This window comes from Ochlerotatus camptorhynchus, unplaced genomic scaffold, assembly GCF_037179485.1.
Source record: "Ochlerotatus camptorhynchus isolate MF236.1 unplaced genomic scaffold, CSIRO-AGI_Acam_v1.1 ptg000330l, whole genome shotgun sequence".
NCBI lineage: Eukaryota > Metazoa > Arthropoda > Insecta > Diptera > Culicidae > Ochlerotatus > Ochlerotatus camptorhynchus.
In genome coordinates, this window is record NW_027040818.1 from 3,921,576 (window position 1) to 3,943,816 (window position 22,241).

The 22,241-nt window shown below is 40.3% G+C and overlaps 1 protein-coding gene across 2 annotated transcripts in view; it reads right to left on the reverse strand.

The window, feature by feature from the left end:
- The window catches only part of LOC135708336 (serine/threonine-protein phosphatase 4 regulatory subunit 1-like), a 529,117-nt gene that overhangs the window by 20,615 nt on the left and 486,261 nt on the right, over window positions 1-22,241 (reverse strand). For both annotated transcript variants that reach the window (XM_065230381.1, XM_065230380.1), the window contains 3 exons: window positions 5,619-5,774; window positions 3,338-3,508; window positions 3,098-3,277 (listed from right to left, as the gene is read on the reverse strand). In XM_065230381.1, the coding sequence (XP_065086453.1) occupies window positions 3,098-3,277; window positions 3,338-3,508; window positions 5,619-5,774 (507 nt within the window). The remainder of the gene's footprint in view (window positions 1-3,097; window positions 3,278-3,337; window positions 3,509-5,618; window positions 5,775-22,241) is intronic.

Sequence of the window (22,241 nt, forward strand, 5' to 3'; positions counted from 1 at the left end):
TCTAAGACAAACAAGTTAAGAAACTTGTGCGGCCCGGGATAATTTTCATATTTTGAATATATGGAAAGTCCTTGAAAAAATTAAATACTTCTGGAACGTAAATAACATTTCATTATCTTGGACATAGATTTTTTTTCTAAAATCTGGTTTTGGAAATGTTTCCTAGACCATTTTTCGAAAAATCTAAGACTTTCAGGATCACGAAGTAAAGAAGCCGGAATCGGATTTTTTTATCGAAACCTCAGAAAATTTGCGATTAAATTTCCTTTTACTATTTCGAGATCACAAGGCAGAGGGAAAACTTAGAAATTTTATAATTCGGTCTGGAAAAAATCGAAGACAACGGACCTGAATGTCTAGATCACGGAGATGAAAATTGGTGGGGTTGTGTACAGGACACGACCGCATGGTTGACGCAGACTACGTTAAGCTGTGTAGTGAAATTCTCGTGCATGTTTGCTAGATATTGATTTAAAATACAGTAGAAGTAACCTATGATTTCGGTCCTAAGCACATATTTTGGATTTCCTATTTAGTAAAACTTGGTTAAATTCAGGACCTCATCAAAATGCGAACACATATTCTATTACATTTGGTTCCTAAATTACAATCATATATGAGTAAGGCTTTCTTCAGGTGATTCATTGAAGCGTCCAACAATGACCGTCATGATGGCTGATATTCCCTATCATGAAATTTAAACTTCTTGTGTACTGGACTGCAACAAACGTGAAGTTCCAGTTTCTTTGTTATAAGTTTTGTGAGAGCTGATATCTGTACTCTTGAAATTTTTATTTGGTAATGAGATTGATCCTCAGCGATTCAACTTCAAAACGCTAAAAATAAGTGCACATACAAAACCGGAGTGCACAATTTTGCATCAATGTTATGCAACATTTCATAGTTGATCGAGATGATATCAATTAGCCATGAATCCCTCCAATAAGTTCTCGGTACATATTTATCTAACGATGGAACAAATAAAAAAAAATACTGAGGTTGTGTTCCATTTGGAAAATTTTCACTTAGATTTGACACTTCGAACATAAATTAAGATGTTCGTAAATCCCTCTGTTGTAAATCGCCCGATTTTCGAGAAAGCGTCTTTCCAATAATTGATTCCTTGTCTGTCAGAAATAAGTCTGCTGGAATAGCAGGTTTATTTGAAAATTTTCCATCCGTCAAATATAAGTAAAAATTCACCAAATGGAACACAGCCTTAATAACTTGAGCACAGGATCGTTTCTTGTTGCGTTTGTCGTATTAGATGCTAGATAAAAACTTCTTTTATCGATATGTGTGCTGAAAATACCTGGACCGAGTGGATTCAAGGAGAAAGTCGACGAAGAGAATCTTGTCAGTGTTACTTACGACCTAATGCAATGTTCAGCTTGAATTGTTTCGCTTAGCTGTAAACAGAAAATCGATGAAGAGAATCGAACATTACAAGTAGGCCCTTTTGAACGCTCCCTGTCAAATTTCAGAACCTAGCACTGAAAATAAACTCGACGGTACCTCTATTTATGCTAAGAGATAAGCATTGCAAGTCCCTCCTACTTGAAGAATTATGCAAAAAAAAAACTGGGGTTGTATAAACCGTTCTATAGCATAATTTTTCAAGTAGGAGGGACTTTCATAGCTAATCTAAAAGCATTTGGATTTTAATTTCATCTATAAATGACAAAGTTATAGGCGTTCAAAAAATTACACATTTTCGTGACAGTCGCAATTTTAGATTTTCGATTTACTCCCAGTACCTTCCCGTAAGACGTTGTCTACGTCAAAAAAAAAATATTAGTGATTCCACCAGCACCAATTGGACAGTTCTGGTCTGTTAGCAACTATTATTTGTGGAAATTTACACGCTGATTTTTAATTAATCTTTTTAACACAAATTTGTTACCAAATCAAGCTGTTACTTGATGTGATTTTTAAAAGGCAAATTATTTTTTCTTGACATTATTAGTGGTAAAAAAAAATTACTTTTGTGACTAAATTTTAAGAAACTGACTGACTTGCAAATAGTGACCAAGTTACTAAAAAGTGACCTGCTACCAGCCCTGTATTATCTATTGAATAAGCCAAAAATTCCGTGTGTTTTCTGCACGAAAATGCGTAATTTTGGCATCAGAAAACGAGGCGTTTCCTTGATGGGAAAAGTGGTTTCCCTAACACAATCGCCGAATATTGATACCAAGCACTGAACATGCCAGACGGTACCTATCTTTATGCCTTTTGATGCAAATTTGTAGCACCTATTAAGAAAATTATGCCCAAAAAAAAAATGGTGCCAAATTCTCTTAAAAGAAGGGGCTTAAAATTTGCATCAAAAAGCATGTTACCGTCCGGTAGGCTCAGATTCTGTAATTGATACGTTTTCACTAATACGTATTTAATTTCCGCACCGCTATCATCTCCAAGAACATTTCCATAGCATTGTTCTAAACTGGCTTCCAAGCTTTCAACCCATCGGTCCTTTTCAGGACCACAAATGACTGATAGAAGAGTTAACTAACGAGTAAGAGCTTGTATCCAGGACATATCGTCCAGGATTGGCTTGTACCACATGGAGCACCTTACAAACAGAACTCTTAAATTGCTCCCGAATTTCAACCTATCGAACTTTTTGACTGATAACGAGTTGAGAAATCGATTTAATATTTACTATTCTTTTGCTGTGACATCAAAACTACCTTTCGTAATCCTACGTCAAATCTATGGTCGCGTCTTGGATACAACCTCTTACTTGTTACTTGAAATTTGTATATTTTCCCATAAAAAAACATTATTTGTGTTTACAACTTTATAATTTTTTGAACAAAAAAACGCAATTTTGAAATTTTTACAAGAACTAGAATGGCCGAATTTTAGCAAAAATGTGAATCACTGCCCATAACAAACAATTATGCAAAGTTTCATTAAAATCGAAGATGGTCTAGTTTTTTTCCGCTTCGTCATTTGCCTTGGAACTGCTCAGCTGAGACGTAACAACATGGAAGACGAAGAACATGGACAGGTTCTCTATATCTATATTCAGTTAAGTATTATCTCACACGGTCCTAACATCTCTACTAGGACCCCATCCCATACAACATACCTTCAGCGCCGCCATGATGACCCACTGACTGGGATCGAACATGAACTTTTTCATCGCCGGCACCAGCACCTTGCGCCGTTTCTCCAGCGTACAGAGCAGGGCCATGATGGGCATCACCTCGGCGCAAGCCCGCCGCACCGTCCAGATTTCGTCGTCGCACAGTCTCATGAAGACGGGTAGCTGTTGATGGATTGTGATTAGTAACCGGCGATCGTCAGTGGATGGGAGTTCAACACCTACCATAATCTTCTCGAACAGCTCGTTGCCGAGCACCTCGCACATGACAGGAAACGCGGTGGCACACTCCCGCCGGACAAAGTGCTCCTTGCAGTGGCACATCTCCAGAAACCGATCGTACACCAGTTCATACGTTTTGGCATAGCCAACGATCGGCACGATCTTCACCATGAGCTGTGTAGGAAAATGGTTGGGAAATTAGTTACATTTTGCTGGAACTGCTGGAGTTCAGATGTAAATTTTAAATTTCGTGTGAAAAAAAACGCTTAGTAGTAGACATTTGCATCTTACGCTTGGTTTCTGATCCGATCCTTGCTGGGTCGCTGAACTTGGGCGACCTCGTCGCTCGATGAACCTGGAACGCAGCCCAGCTCATCAAAGCTGGCTGTGATATGGGATATGAGCTACTGCACCATTTCACAGCCACTTTGAGAGTTTAGAATACGCCCGCTAATCGCTGAAATATTTCGTCACTTTGCACAAAAAAAAAAAATCCGTCCTTATCTAATTCACTATATCGTTTCCCTGTTGCATACTCTGAACAGAAGCTTGCCGGAACCGTTTCGCTCTTCAAAGCTGGCTGTGATATGGGAATTGAACAACTTGAACCCATTTCACAACCACTTTGAGAGGGGAAACAGCTCCTCTCTATGATCTCCCTCTCTCCCTTTAGTTTGTTGAATGAAGAGTGTCACTCTCGCTGAGCACGGATCCAGGATCGAACTCGTCAAAATGGCTGTGATATGAATTTCGGAAACATCAACACAGCACAACCATTTTTACGATTCGATCGAGTCTGGACATTTGGCGGTGGAATTTGCGGCGGCAGATTGCAGATGGGGTTCTCCAGCTCAGGGTTGATGGCATTGACCACCCGACTGAGCTCATCAAAATGGCTGTGATATGATTGGGACGCTTCGGACAACGCGAAACGCAACGGAAGGCACATAGCCACAACCAATTGATGAGCTCAGTCAAGCATCCTTCGACCGGAAGACGAGTCGGCGAGGCTTTTCCAAAACAGCACACATTTTTCCGGAGAGTCCCGGTGAGTGATCTGTGAGTATGAGTGATGCGTTGCTCATCAAAGCTGGCTGTGATAGGGATTTTTAAAAAATGTGGTACTAAGACAACCAGATTTGATGCCAACACAGGTCACTCTGGTTCTGGACGATGATGATGTTCTCTCACCGAGGGACTTGGATTCCATTTCCGATCGACTACTCAATGGCACACCCACACACTTGCACACGCACAAACACAAGCACTGCAATCGCATTGCGACCTAGTTTCTAAGCTCAAATCGAGGGGATACGCTTGCTTCTACGGTACTTCCGGTACGTGTCACTCGGTCTACTGAATGGCAGCAGCTTCTCGTCATCCGCGCTTTCGCAAAATTATGTATTCATCAACATGAAAGACAAGGTAGTGAGATCCCAGTGCAATAGGGTGAAACTATCTCACTACCCATGTCTTTCTTGCCGCCGAACACCGGCCAGAGGATCGGCGGCGGGAGAAAGCTGCCCATCACAAAACTATTCAACATCACACCATAGTGCTAAAACTGCAGCACGCACACACATCTTCTATACTACCGACTACGGCATACTCTCAGCTCTACCTGGGTGGTCGTCATATCTCATGTATGTCTTGTCACAAAATTTGAAATTATATTCTCCCCGCGAAAGCAGGCAGCATCCATCTACATTGCATATAACTGAAATTTTCCCTTCAACACTTGGCTCATCGGCTGTCCCTCGTCGGGATCGTATGTCATTCATCATTATCATCCCCCGGTCGTCGTCATCGTCATCGTGAACGTTCCCATTAAGTCCAACACTTTTCCTCAACCCGCAGCGTCACCGTCGTCATCGTCGTAGATGGCCATGGGAAAGTAATACACTCCTGCCACACACCGGGGAACTGCCCGCAAAACCGGAAGGAAGCCCGCTGTCTTCTTGCCGTTCTTTTTATTTTCTCGTCGTTGTTCACACACCCCCCCTCATTTGGTTTCGTCATTCGAATCAATATTAATGGCATTATAATTTCATCGCCGTCGTCGTTGTGTAGTTTGATTTTTTCTTTCGCCTCAGTCCTACGTAAGGCTCACACTTAATTATCTTCGAAAAAAAAAATCTCATTTCTCGAATAATTAGCCACCATCGTCAGAGCAAGAGGACGACACTAATTGATAATTAATAACAAACTACCGAAGCACACTACCAAAATATATTTAAAGAAAAAAAATAAAATAAACGAAACAAGAACCGTGCACGACACTTACGTGGATGAAGATGGCGTAGAGTTCCTCGTCGAAGGTTTCCAACGGTTTGCGGCTCAGCATCTCCACCACCGGGCAGACCACTTCCTCCGTGGTGGCCTTGTCCAGGAAGCCCTTCTCGATCAGGTAGCTGAGCGTTTCGAACGCACCGCAGCGGACCTAGAGAGAGATAGGAAGTAGAAGCGATTTTGGGATTAGTCAAAGGGGTTAAACTCGATCGATCGAAAGAACTTTTGGAAATTAGGATAACTGCACCAGTTTGTGCAATGATTTATACATATTAGATTCTTCGTAAATGAGGAATGCAGGGTGGCTAGTGAATTTTCATTTGAAAATTCCCGGTTGTTAATATTCACAGGGCTGGTAGTGCTGATGCGATATAATAGTAGTGACTTTAGTGACTAAAATTACGGAAATAGTGACCAAATAGTGACTAAATACGTAATCATGTATATGGTAGCTTCGAAATTCAAATACGGTTTGATATTGAAATAAACTTTTTATGTCATGGAACTTAAAATCAAATTTCATAAATTCCTCTAATTCACTCGAATCTCACAACGGAATCTCCTGTGAAGAGCATTTGAAGTGATTTGAATAATTTACTTTTGCTTACGTTATATATGACGACTAGCAAATAGTAATTCCCATTTTTTATGATCTTGCGTTTCTTTAAAATTTTGATATATCTATGTAGGTAGATAAATTTGATAATTCGCTGAGAACTTTTCACAGAATTTCTTCAGAATGATATCAAGAACCTTTTTCAAGGGTTCTCTTGAAATTAGAGGCAAATTATCCTTTTTTTTTCTCTGGTTTGTTTTTTCCGTCGATCTTGTTTTCCGTGCTGAGCACCAATGCTACCGACGTGCCAGGAAGGCAGCTCCCTCACCTGGACCCTACCTATCGACCCATCAACTCATAGACCGAGGACCAATGGCTTTACTTCCCATCCGAAGGAAGGCGTGATCAGAGATGATATGCCTCAGAACATCCCGGCGGCGCCGACTGGGATTGAACCCTGGCCTGCAGGGGTGAGAGGTAATCACGCCTACCACTACACCACCGGCACCGTTTAGGCAAATTATCTTTAAAAAAATAATACTGCATTCTTGAAATTGTTTGCAGAACAATCATCAAAATTCTTGGAAATAGATTATTTTCGTAGTTGGAAATTCTTAACATCAAATATCAGAATTAAAGTGGACATTTTGTACGATAGATGAGGAGATGAAATAAAACGTTGATAGTCCCGTTATGGTACGGCAGTGTAAAATTTGTATATAGAAAGTAGAAAGCGAACAAAGGACAATTTTGAAGAAGGTACGAATTGGGTAGAGCGTCTCCTTTGCCAAGCTCATCCGTTAATGAGTAATGGTGAGGGGTATTTCTCCCTGCCACCACTGGCAAAAGGGATGATCGCTGATTTGCTCATGTACCTCCAATGTTCGGAAACAGTTATATCGATTGTTCCACACTCAAGTCGCCATCTGACGTAAACAACTACCCGATTCGTACCTTCCTCAAATTTGTTTTTTGCTCGCTTTCTACTTTGTATGTATTATTTTCACACTGCCGTACTATAACGGAACTATCAACTCTAATCTCCTCATTTATCTCCACTGTAAGTCTGATATTTGACGTTAAGCATATCCAATTATGTATATCGTTAAATTCACGCATGAAGTAATAACACATGATTAGTTAAAGAAGATCATTTTCGATTTTGTATTGATTCTTCTAGGAACTCCCTGAAGGCTCTTTCAATAAATCCATTTTAAATTTATGTGAATTCACCTTAGAATTTCCATGCAATTAACCTCAGAAATTTCAGAAATTTCTTCTTAGAATAATCTTGCACTTCTTTCCTGCGTTCAATTGGAAATTCAATTCATATTCTTCTTAGAATTCCCATAGTATTTCCTCAGAATTCTCAAAACAAAAATCCGTCACAGAATAACTTTGAAACTCTTCTCAGAATTCCTTTGAGATTGAAGCTTCAAAATTCGATTCCAGTGGAATTCTCGGAATTTATTTCGATAAAGAGTTCGGAATTTCGAATTCTCTTGGAATTTCAGAATAAATTTTGAATTGAGGGGTTTTGAAGAAAAGGGGTGTAAGTGACTTTGATCGATTATCTTCATCGAATTTCTCTTTCGTTAATAAATCAACTGCAAACACATTCCTTGCTTCACGTGCCATTCTGGATGCTAGATGAGGACCTCCTTTATCAAACTATGCGGCAGAAATAGTGCAAAATCTGTTTATAAAGCTGTGACTATCAAAAGAGAAAGACGATGAAGGTAATAGATCAAAGTCACTTACACCCCTTTCCTTCTAACCTCCTCAATTCTTATTAGAATTGGACCTAGAATCCTTATCCAAACTTCATAGAATTCTTCTTAGAACTCTCGTTAAATGCAATCTCCATTATATTGGAATTATTTCCAAAATTGTTCCGGAGCTGAACTTTGCGTCTCTAATAATTTAAACAATAATGTCGCTTTTGATTATTGTTTAAATTATCAGAGACGCTCGTATGTGTTAAGCCAAGTTAAACTATACATATAGGTAAACCTGGCTTAAGATTTAAGCGAAGATGAAGAAATCGGTCCTCAAAGCAATTTATTTTCACGAGACTTTCGTAGTCTGTACTTTGGTATTCTCCTCTGATATATCTTGGTGTCATCCCTAGAATCCTGTAAAACTCTCTTGAAATTTACTTTTGATTTTCTAAATTGGATGATTACCATTGAAAATCTATCATTGACAAATACCTTTGGAAAGTTTTCAAGGTTTACAATTTATTTTCGGGGAAAGGAGGTATATTTTCTCCGATTTTCAATCGAAATTTAAAGCATTTCCGAATAGTTTTCCTGGTGCTCTACAGTTTTGCGGTTCACTGGCCACCCTGGTTAAAATTTTAAATTAAATTTAAATGTATATTTTGTTAGAACTACTGTAGACTTTCTAAGCGCCAAGTACTCAGTTTAAATATTTTGTTGATATTTTTAAATTTCACTATATTTTAGTAGTGAAAAAGTGACTTTCGTGACTATTTTTAGGGAAATAGTGACTTTAGTGACTTTTTGGTGTAAAAAGTGACTTTTTAGTGACTGGCTTCAAAATAGTGACCAAGTCACTAAAAAGTGACCTGCTACCAGCCTTGTATTCACAAAAAAACGAAATTGTACACATTGTTAAGAACGTGCTGAAAGGAATTTACTGAAAGGATAAAAATAAAAGTGATTTAAGAAGATTCCCAATATTCTGGGGCTTTAAAATTTGTGTAGAGTCTGAATAGAGGTGGGCAAAACAGCTCATCTGGCTGAGTGGATAAAACCCATCCAGCTCACTAAAGGGAGTCGATTCTTTTGAACAGCTCTTCAGCTCACATTGAAATCATAGAAATTATGACACAAATTCAAAATCGGAAAATTAATTAGTGGTTTTAGTGCTTAAAACTGCAGAAAATCGTTAAAGTAGTCTAAACGAATAAATCCGTACCTTACAAAATGGCTTTACTTTTCAATGGAAAACGCTACTAACGCAACAACTGATCAACCACCGCGTAAACCAAAATGCGCGCAAAATGTGCCAACAACATAGCTTTAAAACAAAAAAATGACACACGTGATGATATGATTGACATCTTGGCACACAATGTTACGCCTTTTCTCAAGCTATGCAATCCATTCTAAATTCAAATTTTATTTCTGATGTTAATTCTCCAGCAGAATTTCTCTCACTATTCTCGGCATCAGCTCCAGATCATGAGCTCAGATCCGGATCCGGAGCTGAATCGTGAAGAATCGAGAGAGAGAAAAAAAGATCCGAAGAGCTGGACGGGTCCGAGAGTTGTCATCCTTAGCTCCCAGCAGTGTTGCCAGTATTCCAGATTTTCAGTCGTCTAGCCAGATACACAGACAGATCACGTTTATATCCTGATTTTTTTTTAAATATGTTCCAGATTCTCCAAGATTTTTAAAAATAAAAACCCAAACTTACTACTTTAATTACTTAAGACCATCAACGTTGAACATTATAGCAACATCATACATGGAAGTGTTACAACATGTTTGCAATGGTTTGCAGAATCAAGAAAATTGAGACATTATTGGCTGTAAAAAATCTTCAAATTTTTAAAAATATCGAGCCAGGATTTGTGTGTTTTGTTTTTGGCTATAATATTTTTTTTTTTAATTCTGGATTTATAAAAAATCAATATTCCAATATGGAGGAATTTCCTAATTTTGGAATTGAGAGAAATCGAAAACTGTGCAGGATTGAAAACAATAAATTGAGCTTTGGAAAACTAGCAAGGCTTATGAATCTAGACAACCACCAGGACTTTGAAGTATGTTCGTGATATTTTCGAGGATATTTAGTTAGATTTTTAAATATAATTTTAAAGTACCTGTTACCTTAGCAGTCTGAAATACTTCAGAATTCTGAATTGCTCTAGATTTCAGAATTTTAAGGTAATTCTGAAAATAGTTTACAGTGAAGTGTAAGTATGCAGTCTGTGAAACCTTTTAATTGAAGTGAAGACGGTATAAATTGTCTTTTGCAAACTCTGATAACAATGGCATGGAAATTTTGTGAAGAAATGAAAAAGTTAGAATTCGGAAGAGAAATCATAAAAAATTCTTAAGGAGAAGGCTGATATGAATCGTGAGAATAATTTCAATGGAATTATGTCCTATGGAGATTAGGTTTTATCAAACTTTAAGAAATCTGGCAATTTCAGGGAGACTTTCAAGGCTATTTTGGCAAAGTATTTGAGTACTTAGAGTTCACTGAAGAGGATAAGTCTGAGAAGAATGTGATGGTCATTCTGAAGAGCGACCAAGCAATTTTTCCAGTTCTTGGAAGTTATTACCAGTTTGAGGGAATTATGGAATCAGAGAGCGATTTATAAGAGATTACAAGAGATAATGCTAAGCACTACTAGAATGTTACTGAAAAAGTTTGGATATTATCAAGATTAGTTTAGGGGAATCCAGAATAGAAGTATGATGAAATTCTAGGATGATTCCAATTGAACTCTGTAAATGAAGTAAATTCAGACTAACAAAAAAAATTATGATCTAGGACCCAGGAAAATATAAATTCCACAATTTGGAATCATTTTAAGATCCTGAGACTTTAAAAATGACGATTTCAGACTTTCATTTTAGTTAGGGGAATTTACGTATTCTCGGCAACCTAAGCAGCGACGTTCTTTCTATAGCCTTTTTCTCTAAGGAACGCACACATTTGCTGCCAGCTGCTCTAACAATTTCAGTCGAAATAATTGTCAAAAACTGTTTTGAAACGCTTTTACAAAGCTCCAATCTTCTCTAGTGAGAGCGAGTATTGTCGGCAACCAGTTTTTCTTCGGCAACCGTTCCATCTGAACTGCATGTAAATCTGCTGTTCTATTATCGGCAACTCGAAATCAGCTACAATTTGTAGTGCGTGTGTTGCATTTCAAGAAAACCTTGCTAGATTGCTTTTTCTCAGTGGTAAAAATATAGTCAAATTGAAGCTGAAAGCATAAAGAATCGTTTGTATGCATTCAGCGAAGTGTGTTCGTAAGAAAATCCAGTGAAAATAGTGTTTCAATTTGGGTTGCTGAAAATAGTCTGTCATGCCGAAGCCGTCATTTCCCCTATATAATAATATTATTCTTTGGCATACAATTATTTGTAGTGGTCATGTAGAGTTACCCGTAGTTTAGGTAAACTGTATGTGTGAGTACCACGATGTTAGGCTTTGATTCTCACTTCAGCCAGGAGAATTTTAGTTTAAAATAAAATTGCCTACTGGTCTACCGAGTGTTGTGAGTTGTATGATGTCAAAAATGAAATTGGGAATCTGATCAATCGCAGAGTAATATTACAATTATTTTAAACTAATAAAAAATTTAAGACATATTCTGGTACTGCATCAAATATTAGGGACTAAATCGACTATTCGTTAAAAAAATCATCCCATCAAAGCTGCTTGACTTTTTGCTGCTTCAGAATCCTAAAAATATTTTCTGCAGTATTTTGCCCAAAAATTTTAATCAATTTCGAAATGCTGCGTAACGGACATTTAAACTTTTTGGGAAGAATGTGTCAATACTTTTCTTAACTTTTGGATGATTTTAGCAATGCTCAGATCGTGTAGCACATGTGGTTTACGCGGTAACTGTTCAATGCGTAAGTGGAGTAATGTGTCCTTTTTTAAAAGTTCCGCTATGAGTGATGGAATCTATGGTTAAGACTTGTGATATCAGTGAGCTGATGAGCTGCGGTTCCTAAAAAATGAACCACGGGTCATCAGCTCACTTTAGAGAATCGGGTCTATAGAACAGCTCGGGAGTGGATCGCCCATCTCTTGTCTGAAACTAGAACCTTTTTTTTCAAAATTTGTGATTAACAACAATCTTCGTGATGCAAGATTTGGAGAAAAAATAATTAAAATGTGAGATTTTGAAAATTTTTCAAGATCACAGATTTAAAAAAATAATAATAAAATAAAAATATCATACTTATGAGTCGTGAAGTCATAATTGTCACGCTTTGAGACTTGGAAGAATTTTAAGGGTTATAACAGATTACATAACAATCTATAGAATCTAGCGGACAAACCCTGGAATTTTTAGTAAAATTTAAAAGAATTCAAAGTGTTGATTTCAAACAAATATTGAGAAGGATTCCCACACAGTTTTTGGGGGAGAAGTTCTGAGCAGAATTTCAGAATTATTCTGACATGCAATCCTTAGAAATTGTTAGATGAATTTGGAGGGACTTCTGTGGAGAAGAATGCAAGTTCTAAATTAAATTGTTAGGTAATTTTAGAAGATTTAAAAAGGGAGTTGTGAAAAACAAAACCTTAAGGAAAATTCCTACGTAATTCTGAGGAGATTTGTATGGGGATCGTGAGGAAAATGACATGAATTTTAAGAAGAATTCCAAGCGAATTATGATCAGAATTCAACAAGAAACAGAGTTGTAAGAGTGTTCTGGCAATAATTTCAACCCAAGTGCGAAAGATTCATCACAGAACTCCAACAAATTTTATTGAAAAAAATTTGCTGATAGTTAGAAAGAAATTATTTAAAATACTCCAAGGGGTTTCTAAATAAAATTTCGAAAGATTTCTGCTGTTTTGAATAAAGTTAAAAGAAATTTTTGAAAAGATTTTCGAATGAATCAAAGTCTCCGGATAGGCTCTAGGGAATTCTAAGAAAGATTCCAATTAAATTCTTAGAAGGGGTTGCAAGGAAATTCCAAAAATATTTCAATGGTAATTATATGTTTTAATGGTTTATTCTGAAATTCTGGTGTAAAAATTTGTTTCTATTTTATGCTTAATTTATTTTTCCCGGTTCTCTCGCCGAATTCCCGGGTTTTTCCCGGTTACTTTTCAAATTCGCGGATATTTCCCGGTATTCGTTGGCCACCCCGGTATTTGTTGGCCACCCTGCGGAATGAGGAGCTTCGCACTGCTTCAATATTCGATAGTATTTCAACATAACATCAATATCGTAATGCACCGAATACAGAACAGTTCAGAAAGACTTTATGTGTGCTTAAAACTATGTGTCAGACGTCATTTCGAGCAGAAGTGACGATTCCGTGCTACGATTGAAAAATGCCAGACACAATTTTAAAAAATATCAAGGTTCAAAATGGCACAAATATGAATGATTTTCCACAACAAACAATTGTGGAAAAGTTTCATGCAAATTGGAGAAGATCGAGTCTGATCGATTCCTTGCTTGGCGTGGAACTGCTCTACTTAGCAGAACTTTTTGGACAGACCCGGGAATCTCAGAGATGTTCAGGCACGAGACGAGGACGATGCTCACAGGAAGACTTGTACTCATCTGAGGGTTTTCGAATCATTGGCTTAGAATATGCAATCACCGAATAGTGGAACTCTATAGGGAGCTCATTATCGTGACAGTCACAACAGCTGGAAGGGTACAATTAGCGAGACACGTGACACGTTGTTAGAATACGGACAACAATTCCGCAAAAAAATGGCGTTTACCTCGTTACGAGATGCAGAGGAGTCCGTCTAACTAAGTTGTTAGGCCCTGCTCCACAGATAGAAGGTAAGCTTAGCAAGTGCTTCAAACAACACCTAGCTGAGTGCCAGTGCAAAGTTCCAATTGGACGTAATAACCTTAAGAAGAAGAATTTAGCTGACAGTAAATCGTTCCCAGCCGCTGAATTTCCGCAAGAACGATAACGGTCGAGGCGTGTGCCGACGCATTATACCTGCCACCAGCACCCACGTTTGCTGGTGGGGGCGGCGGGTGCGGGAAAAACAAGACATAAAACAATAATCAACAGTCATTTTATCGGTAATAAAAACACCCGCCAGCAATTTTGTTTGTCGTCCTCGGTGCGACGTGCGACTGACTCTGGTTCGAAATCTCTGCCATTGTGCCGCCGCCGGCAAGAGGGAAGGAGAGAAAGTCGTCCTGGCTCTGGTTGGATGGTGCTGCCGTGGTGGCAATGGGATTTTTTTTCTGCTCAACCCGGGGCTCGACTTTTGGATGGTGGTTGGGGATGGGTTGGCTTTTTTGGGGCACGCTCGAGCTAGCTAGCTAGCTGCTGGTCCACTTGTTTTCACTTGTTGATTTGTTTGGTAGTATGTGTGTGTGTATGTGGATGTGGATGACCGGCCTCGATCCAACCTCCAAAATCCAATCCTATCCCCCTCCCCCTTACAGTGAGTCAGTTGTGCCATGGATGAGTGGATATAGAAAAAGGATGGTGTTCGGAATTACGATAATGGCACACTGCTCTCTTGTCCTAGGCATCATCGATGGCATCTAGGTTGGTTGTTGCTTGCTGGTGCTGGTTCAACAGGCCCAAGTCAGGCTTGAATTGATTTTGAAGAGATGCCTTTTTGCTTGTGGTTTCGATAAACAAGATTTGGGTTTTGCTAACTGGGATTTCAAACGGAAAAAAGGGGATATGATCCTCCCGGTTTGGGGCGAAAAGTCGAAAAGTGATGAGATGTTGCGGTAATGCTGTGTGGTCGTTGGTCTGTACGGAGGTGGTATGTTTAATGAATCCCTGGGTGCGTCCTTGTATAGAGTGTTTTTATTAAGATCATGTTCAATCGTTGGTAACGAATCAAATAAGAGAACGTGGAACGCTTTTTAAGACTGATAATCGTCCTGCTAATGTTTACATCTTGAAGTATGAAGAATTATTTGAAGAATGCGAAGTTTGCAGGGTTTACAGCTGGGGGATTCTTTGGGGAAGTTTCCCAGTTAATGAGCACAGAATTTGGACTTTCGGAGAAACTACGTCAGGCTTCTAGGAGATGAATGGATGATTTATAAATTTACTTAACTTGATATAATGACGTGACGTGATAATGACAAACATCAGTGGCGCAGCCAGCATTTCTGTTTGAAGGGGGTCAATTTTTATTGACATATCCTGGTAATCGGTTTCCAATAATAACTATCAATTAATTTTAAAGAACTTCAAATTAAAAATGATCTCCTATAATATGCACGAAGTGTCATTCATGTCGTTCGACGGCACACAAAAAGAAATTGCTAGATAGAGCTGCAATTAGGGTGTAGCAACTTTTGTTAACAGAAGTCATTGATTTCTGGGAATTCAAGGAACGCCCACAAGTGGAAGACTTCCCCTACCCGATAGTTATGTTGGTTTCCGTGGGCGAGCCTTGGCTTTCTAGAAATCATCGATAGAAGTCATTGTTTATAAAAGCTGTTACGCCCTAATTCCAGCTCTATCTAGATTGTTTGTTTATCATAAACCTAATTTTTTTTATTCGGTCCGGAAACAGTTAACAGGTACCAGAGTTTTAAGCACATCTTCAAGAAAAGTTCAACCCAGTAAGATTTTCTTGACCGGGCTGTAAATCGAAACCACCGTCATCGGTTTGGTGTAAAAACCATAACTGAATAATAGGAATGGTCGGGTATGTAATTTAAATACCCGGACCCGACCCGAATTTGTTTTTAAACTTTATTGGAGAGGTTTCCAGCTCATTGCCTAGTTCATCTCGTACTTTCTTAATTGGATAATATGCCAGAAATACCCGTACCGGACAATTCCCCATTTGTTGTTACCCGTATCCGACCCGAATCCGAAAAATTATTTATTAGCATACCCGTACCCAACCGAACCTGTTGAGGTACGGGTCAGGTTTCGGGTAAAAATGTCCGTACCTGACCATCGCTTCTAAATAGGCTTTTTAATCCGGGATGATTGTAATTACAGAAAAAAAATATCTTAGGAAATAGTTCCGTTACTATTTCGAAATGTTTTGAAGGTGTTTTCGGTAACAAATTAAAAAAAAAAGAGTTATCTGCAACAAGTCACATACAGTAATGCAATATTTTCGTTTAAATTCAACTTTGAAATGTGACATTTTGACAGCCACCATAGTGATACGCCGATGCATGCTGCCGCCGCCACTGATGAAAGAACCTACGCACAGGTCTACTATAAAACCGCTATAAAGCTCGCAATGTTACATGCGATTGTTAATCGTTTTTCGAGACTGATTTCAAACTTTACCGAGCTTTGAGAAAAGTTCAAAGCCGTAGAAAATGGTTTGCTCTTCGGCGAAATGACCCATTCGGCGAAACATTCTTCGGGGAAACGTCCTTCGGCAAAATGTCCCGCTCCCGTAAATACTACTCAACTGATTTTTTACCATTGATAAATACAAACTAGTAATAGAACATATGTTTTTGATTAATTGCATTACATATCCTACAAGTTGGCTGGAGTCTGATTATTCCAAATTGGCGCATGGCAAACATTTTATTCAGTTATATAATCACCCATTGGGTTAAATGTCTTCATGTCAAACTTCCATTTGATCAAACGGGGTGATCATCGTCGTTCTCAGAGCACCGATTTTGATTTATAAATTTGCGTAGTGTGTAGGAAAAAACAATGAAATCCAAGATCTAGCCAGTCTTCCCAAGTAACATTGCGAGCTTTATAGCGCTTTAAAAGCGCTTTATAGCATTCTACAAGCCTCATGGTCTACAGAACCCTCATAAAACCAAAATTGTTACTTGGGTTAAGTTCTGACACTATCTGGGTCCATCATCCGATAAGTATCATTACTTATACAAAGATCTTAAGTCTGGTATTTTCAAGAATCCGAGATCCAGCAAATATCATGGTGACCAGCAAATCCTGATTAGCGATTTCCCAGTTTTTTCCCGGATTTTTGCCAGTCTTCGGTCGTCCTCGATTTCTATAGTGAACTGTATTCTTGGTTCTATTTTGTTGAATGCGTCTAGGACCTGCTGTTCGGTGTTCCGTGGAATAGCCATGAAGATATCGTCCACGTATTTCCAAAATATGGTAGTCCCAAACGAAAAATTCCTAGACCGGACCGGGAATTGAACCCAGCCGCCTCCAGCATGGTCTTGCTTGGAAGCTGCGCCTTTACCGACTGAGCTAAGGGAGGCCCAACTTATCAAAACTTATTTATACGTTGTTCTCAAGCATTTAATTTAAAATCGTTTCCCTTCACAGAGTTCATTTCAGAATTCTTATAAAATAAATTTGAGATACTCGTTGAGAGTCCCTTGAAAATTTCGTCATAATAATTCAAACATTCTCTGCAGAACACTCAAAAAAAAAAAAAACACGAAACTCATCGTTAGATTCTCTTCGAATTTTCAACTTTTTCTAGGAATTCACTGAAGCTACTATCCATTGTTTTTAAATTCACTTGAATTCTCCTTAGTTCCTTACTTCTCATGCAATTCACCTCAGAATTGTCTTATAATATTGCTCAGTATTATCTTGGAGGTTTCCTCTAAATTCATTCGGAATTCTTTTCAAAATTATCAAGAAAATCTTTTTGAGATGCCCCGGAATTTCCTTCCACAACTCCTTTCAAATTGTACCTTCAAAAATCGATTCCCTTGCAATTTTTAACGGATCCTGGAATCCTGTTCACAATCGCCATGGATTTTTCCACAGAGCTACTTAAAAACTACTCTGAACTCACACCAATTCACTTGGAGGTTTAGTCAAAACTCTCTAACAGTTCATCCCAAAACTCAGTAGGACATTTTCTAACAGATTCTAAAATCTGCTCAAAATTAAATCTAGATAGAGCTGGAATTAGGGCGTAACAGACTTTGTAAACAATGACTTCTATCGATGATTTCTAGGAACTCAAGTCACGCCCACGCAAACCAACATAACCGATGGTGTTGTTGATTTGCGTTGGCAAGCCTTAACTTTCTATAAATCATCAAAAGAAGTCATTGTTTACAAAACCTGTTATGCCCTAATTCCAGCTCTATCTAGAAATGCTTTGGAAAACATTCTAAAGGGATTTAAAATAATACATATTTTACTCGCTTTCATATAAAGAGCTAAAAATGGCAAATAGGAACACACTCAAGTCTTTTCACACGATTGGTGCCGCTGAGTCGCAATTTACACGGTATGTTTTCAATGATTTCTCGATAACGATACAACCAATCGACTTGATTCGAACTTTGGACTTTGGGCGATGAAGACGGCAAGCGGTTAGACTTGGATAAGCCGATACCTTCAACGGTGCGTGCGTCTTGGAGAAGATTTCACGTCCAACTACCGATCCTAAACGATATCCGGATAGATCGTTGTGTGATCATTCCTCAAGCCACGCAGATCGAGATTCATTGCTTCTCGGATGCGCCGATGAAGGCATGCGGTGGATGCCTCTATATTCGGAGCCAGGATCAGGATGGGAATGTCAAGGTTCAACTACTCACTTCCAAATCCAAGGGTGCTCCTCTGAAATCCCAATCAACTCCTTGATTGGAGCTTTGTGGTGCACTGTTAGTTGCAAAAATTCCCGAGAAGGTTCTACAGGCTACCAAACTTACTGTTCGCACGACGTTTTGGGTAGACTCCAGGCTTCTCCATATACTTGATCCGTATTCGTCTCAAACAGAGTGGCGAAAATAAAGGCGATTACGGAAGGTTGCGAATGGAGGCAAATTGCGGGTGCTGACAATCCGGCAGATTTGATTTCGAAGGGAATCGGGCCGAAAGACGTCTTCGACAACAGCTTTTGGTGGCATGTTCCAAGCTGGCTAGCTCTAGAACGGAACACTTGGCCAATCTCAGCGGACTCTCTGTCTGGGGAGGAATACGAAGAGGAAAAAAAGGCGGACGGCAGTTGTCACCTCAGCTTTAGCCGTTGAAGAGTTCAACGAATGGTTCATTTCCAAGTCAGGTTCCTACATGGTACTGATTCGGTGCATCGCCATATGGTTGTGATTGATGCGGTCACTTCGAAACTCAAAGGAAAATCGTTCGACTGAATTTCTCTCTTCAGAAAAGCTACGTAAGGTGGAGTTCGTTGTCATTCGAAAGGTCCAGGAAGAAGCGTTGGGACCTCCCTTAGCTCAGTCAGTAAAGCCACAGCTACAAAGCAAGACCATGCTGGAGGTGGCTGGGTGCGATTCCCGGTCCGGTCTAGGAATTTTTCGGGTTGGAAAATTTCTCGACTTCTCTGGGCATAGAGTATGATTGTACTTGGCACACAATTATACTAATGCAAAAATGGCACAGGCATCGAAAGCTCTCAATTAATAACTGTGGAAGTGTATCTAGAACACTAAGTTGAGAGCTCGCAATAAGCTAATATGCCATACGCAATAAGCTTGAAATGCGAGAAAGAAGAAAGAAGAAGAAGGAAGAAGCGTTTCCAGAAGAGCTGAAAGCTATTAGGAGGAATGAGCCACCCTTGCGCTGGTATAGCCCGTTTATTTGCGAAGAAGGCATTCTGAAGATTGGTGGGCGTTTGAAGAATTCCGAAGAGTCTGGCGCCACCAAGCACCCTATAATACTGCCAGCACATAATCGCTGTACCAAGATGATCTTTGAGCCATATCACCTTCGTTTACTTTACGCTGGCTAGAGCGCTGCACTGGGTAATTGCCAAGATTTGGGAGGAGGAGATATTACCGGAGGAGTGGATGGAAGGTGTCGTATGCCCAATCTACAAAAAGGGCGACAAGTTGGATTGCTGCAACTACCGCGCGATCACACTGCTGAGCGCCGCCTACAAGGTACTCTCCCAAATTCTATGCCGCCGTCTGTCACCATATGCAAGAGAGTTCGTGGGGCAATACCAGGCGGGATTCATGTGTGCCCGCGCTACCACGGACCAAATTTTCGCGATTCGGCAGGTTCTGCAGAAATGCCGCGAATACAACGTGCCCACACATCATTTGTTCATCGATTTCAAATCCGCATACGACACAATCGATCGAGATCAGCTATGGCAGATTATGCACGAGTACGGATTTCCGGATAAACTGACGCGATTGGTCAAGGCGACGATGGATCGAGTGACGTGCGTTGTTCGAGTATCGGGACACTCTCGAGTCCCTTTGAATCTCGAAGGGGGTTACGGCAGGGTGATGGACTTTCGGGTCTGCTGTTCAACATCGCGTTAGAAGGTGTGATCAGAAGAGCTGGGATAGACACGAGTGGCACGATATTCAGGAAGTCCATCCAGCTCCTTGGTTTCGCCGATGACATTGACATTATGGCACGGAACTTTGAGATGATGGCGGAAACGTACATCAGACTGAAGGCTGAAGCTAGACGGATTGGACTTGCCATCAACGCATCAAAGACAAAATATATGAAAGCAAGAGGTTCTAGGGAAGACAATGTTAGCCTCCCACCCCGAGTTCAGATTGACGGTGACGAAATCGAGGTGGTCGATGAGTTCGTGTATTTGGGCTCACTGGTGACCGCCGAAAATGATACCAGCAGAGAAATTCAAAGACGCATTATGGCAGGGAATCGTGCCTACTTTGGACTCCGGAGGACGCTCCGGTCGAATAAAATTCGCCGCCGCACGAAGTTGACTGTCTACAAGACGCTGATTAGACCGGTGGTCCTTTACGGCCACGTGGAGGACCAACGCGCCCTTGGTGTTTTCGAACGGAAGGTGTTGCGTAGCATCTACGGTGGAGTGCAGATGGATGACGGAACGTGGAGGAGGCGAATGAACCACGAATTGCACCAGCTGCTGGGAGAACCATCCATCATCCACATTGCAAAAATTGGGCGACTAAGGTGGGCTGGGCACGTCGTAAGAATGCCGCACGACGACCCAGTGAAAATGGTTCTAGAAAGCGACCCAACAGGAACAAGAAGAAGAGGCGCGCAGCGGGCAAGGTGGATCGACCAAGTAGAAGGTGACCTGCGGACCCTTCGCAGACTACGAGGCTGGCGAACTGTGGCCATGGATCGAGTAGAGTGGAGACGACTTCTTCGGACAGCAGAGGACAACAAGGCCTTAGCCTGATTGGTAAGGTAAGTTTTACTTCACGCTGGTCCGCAAATTTTGTTGGGATCGATCCGTCAACGCTTCTCGCCATTAGGAGGGAGAAATGTTGCCATACAGGTAGTCCATCAATGCCTAACGTGCTTCAGGTCAAAACCAAGGCTGGTGAACCAATTCATGGGAGAGTTACCTGCATCGAGAGTCAAAGTTTCTTGTGCTTTCTAGAAAACTGGTGTTGACTACTTCGGACCGGTGTATACTCGGCCTGGACCACGTCGTGTTGCTATCCAAGGCATACGTATCCATTTTTGTATGTATGTGTACGAAAGTCGTGCACATCGAACTGGTGTGTGACTTGTCCACGGACAGGATTCTGCAAGCACTCCGACGTTTCATCGTTCGTAGAGGAAGGTGTACCGGTTTGTACGAATATCGTTGAAGCCCGAAACCAACTGCATGAACTGTTCAACGTCCTGACCAGGTATCCAGGTTAAGCGCTGATGAAGGAATCGAATGGCATTTCAACCGTCCAAGCGCACCCCACTTCGTAAGATTGTGGGAAGCAGCGGTTCGATCGGTCAAACACCATATCCTACGGGTAATTGGTTATAACCCAGTTACACTGGAAGATATGAACACGCTGCTGGTTCACGTAGAGGGTTGCCTGAACTCTAGACCCCTGACACCGATGTCTAACGATCCAAATGATTTCGAACCGTTAACCCCAGCTCATGTCTTGGTTGGAACATCCCTACAATCGTTTCCAGAAGAAGATCTTCGCAATGTGCCGACGAATAGTCTCTAAGTTGCAACATTTCTGGGATCGATGGAGGAAAGAGTACCTTTGCCAGTTGCAAGGCAGATCTAAGCGCTGGAGTTCACCAGCTGGAATTGAAGTCGGAAGACTGATCATCGTGCAGGAAAGTAATCAACCACCGATGCGTTGGCGGCATATGGACCGGATCGTCGAAGTGCACCCTGGTAGTTACGTTGTGGTAAGAGTAGTTACACTAAAAACTGGATCAGGAGCATTGAAGTGGCCAGTCAAGAAGATTTGTTTGATACCTGTTGCAGAGTTGACCCAGTCCCAATCTAAGCGGATTCTTTATTTTTAGATACGGATACTTATGGTGGGTGAGCATGTCTGTAAGGACCACTCTAGCACCATCCTATCGCCGTAACAGCCGACCAAAAGATGGCTCCGGTTATTGTACTGGCCATCGATCGGCAGTTGATTGTAGAGCCAGATCACTTTCGCTTTCATTAGCATACGGGAGATACGATGGGATACTGGGATCGGGTTAGAGAATAGATTTGTATATT